This window comes from Lipotes vexillifer, unplaced genomic scaffold (genome assembly GCF_000442215.2).
Source record: "Lipotes vexillifer unplaced genomic scaffold, Lipotes_vexillifer_v1.1 scaffold1186, whole genome shotgun sequence".
Lineage (NCBI taxonomy): Eukaryota > Metazoa > Chordata > Mammalia > Artiodactyla > Lipotidae > Lipotes > Lipotes vexillifer.
The window spans coordinates 1,431,508-1,434,088 of NW_006785484.1; the positions used below are offsets into that span (position 1 = coordinate 1,431,508).

General features: G+C 37.6%; 1 protein-coding gene across 1 annotated transcript in view; it reads left to right on the plus strand.

Moving 5' to 3' along the window:
* PFDN4 (prefoldin subunit 4) overlaps positions 1-2,581 on the plus strand; it is a 10,482-nt gene that overhangs the window by 5,353 nt on the left and 2,548 nt on the right. Inside the window, exons 2-3 of the mRNA XM_007457605.1 lie at positions 1,413-1,520; positions 2,351-2,491. Of these exons, the coding sequence (XP_007457667.1) occupies positions 1,413-1,520; positions 2,351-2,491 (249 nt within the window). The remainder of the gene's footprint in view (positions 1-1,412; positions 1,521-2,350; positions 2,492-2,581) is intronic.

A 2,581-nucleotide genomic window follows, 5' to 3' on the forward strand; every position in this document is an offset into this window, starting at 1 on the left:
ATATATATATATATAGTCCCTTGTTAATCAACTATATTCCAATATAAAATTTAAAAAAAAAATGAAAAGGGGAAGGAACCAAAAAAAAAAAATAAAGGTCCCCCTTTGAGAATCTGATTAAAACCAAGGACTTCCTGCTCCTCTTCTAGATATCCATGATTGCGTGTATAAACACACACGCATGCACACACACACACGCGCACACACACACACACACTATTGCCTTTAATTTCCAAGAGCTCATGGGCCTGTCTGGACTCTGGTGCCAGATTACCTGGGTTGAAACCAAGCTTTACCACTTACTTGCTATGTGGCTTTGGGCAAATTATTTAACCTCTCTGTGCCATGCTTTCTCCATCGGTAGAACAGTGGTACTAATGATCCTACTTAATAAGACTGATTGGAGGATTAGCAGAGATAATAAAGTACTTAGAAAGTTCTTGGTACATAATAAATGCTCAGTAAATGTTAGCTGTTATTTATATGGTTTCATAGATACTTTGTTGTCTAAGTAGTCTAATTTTATTTACAAGTTTAATCACAGTTTAAAAATAGTCAATTTTTATCATTTTACAGTGAATTACACCTCATTCATAATTAAGACACATAAACAAGTTCTGCATTAAGCATAATTTTTACTATGTGTGTGTGGAATATAGTCACTGAAATGCATAGTGACCCTCAAGCCAGTGTATCATTTAGATTAAAAATTATAGAAATAGACTTCTGATAGCCTCAATAAACTTAAGCAAGTTTTAACTGTGAGAGAATAAACTAGTCTGAGGCATTTACCAAAATTAATTATCACATCACTTTTGTTCCCTGGGCTGTCTTAAAAAATTCTGCTCTAGGCCAAAAGTTGACTGACTTGATTCAGGACTTATTCTTTTTTTTTTTTTTTTCCCATGGGTTTTTGTTTTGTGCCATACAGCTCAAAAGAGTTTGTATTGAGTTATATTTATCTCCAGAAATGGGTACACTCCTGTTCTTGTCACTTCCTTATTACAAAGCCTGCAGTCCCTGGAGAGTTTCTCTCAAGATTTCTTCCCTGTTTCTGATTTTCTGGTACAACCCTCAGCTGTGGAGGCTGGTGGAAAATAGTTTTAAAGGTAGTGCAGTTTTGCTCTGTGTCGATTCAGGACTTATTCTTAATTGTTATTTATATTTGAAGTGTTTTTGCACCTTAGGCATTACTCCATAGCATATAAGAAGAGGTTATAGATTTATGAACAAATCTTAAGCTTGTGGAGCAGAAACTTAGTAAGGCCTGTGTTTGTGATATTCTGTACCTCTCGTGATTCTGGACTCTGAGGGCAAGTAGTTTATTGGGCTATTTCAGAGTTATATTAAAAGCTAACCTGTAACTTCTCCATTAAAATTAACTCTACAAAACAATGTATATGTTTTTTCAGGCTGCAGAAGATGTCAACGTTACTTTTGAAGATCAACAAAAGATAAACAAATTTGCACGGAATACAAGTAGAATTACAGAGCTGAAGGAGGAAATAGAAGTAAAAAAGGTATTGAAAATACAGATCTTATTTAAGAAAAATAAAAGTTCTTCATGCTATAGCTTTTTAAAACTAAATTCAGTAATATGTGATTATATCTGTCTGGGCTCTTTGTTGTAGATGACAAAATACACTCTAGTGAGTTTAAGAAGGAAGATGTTGTTTAAGGGAGGTGAGATAGCGTACAGATTGTTGAGGGGTGTGACCCTCGGCTGAGGGTCTAGGAGCAGGTCCCAGAACCAGAGAACTTGGCTGGTGATGGAGCTGCTGTTGTCGCCACTGATCCCAGAGCCAGCTGTCCCCTCCACCATGGGGACGCTGCCCCTCGGTCCTTGGAACGCTGGGCTGCTGCCGGGCCCAAGCCTGTGTGTCAGAGGCTTGTGCCCAGCCTCTTCTCATGCAGCTGTCCTGGGTTGAAGTCCAGTTCAGGTGTCTTTGATTAGTGGAATTTATGCTATTATTTGCTTTCATCCTATCTTCAAGCAAAGCTGAGAAATGCAGGTTTGTGTTTGTGTTCGTGTTTTTATTTTACTATAAGAAGGCAGAAGCCACAAGGTGGGAAGCAAAGTAGGAGACATTTTGAGTGGCCATGGATACCTCCACTGTCCGCCACAGGGGGCTTACAGCAATCTGGAACTATCTAAAGGACAGTGTGTTAGTGAGCTACGTGTTTCCTTATGAAATGCTATCTAAAAATGTAAGAAACTTATTTTAATGTGATGATACCTATGTGAAAGAGTCCCTCAAAGAGTTGAGGTCCCCAAATTAAAATTGGCTTTTAGCCTCTATTAGGGAATTTTGAATACATTCTTCATTGCTGTTCACTTTTGTATTTACAGAAACAACTCCAGAATTTAGAAGATGCTTGTGAGGATATCATGCTTGCAGACGATGACTGCTTAATGATACCTTATCAGATTGGTGATGTTTTCATTAGCCATTCTCAAGAAGAAACACAAGAAATGTTAGAAGAAGCAAAGGTATGTTGGAGTCTCTCCCTGGGTGATGAAGTCTAAGCCTTAAAGTAGGATTTATGTCATTATAAAGAATGTGTAATTATAGGTGTAGGG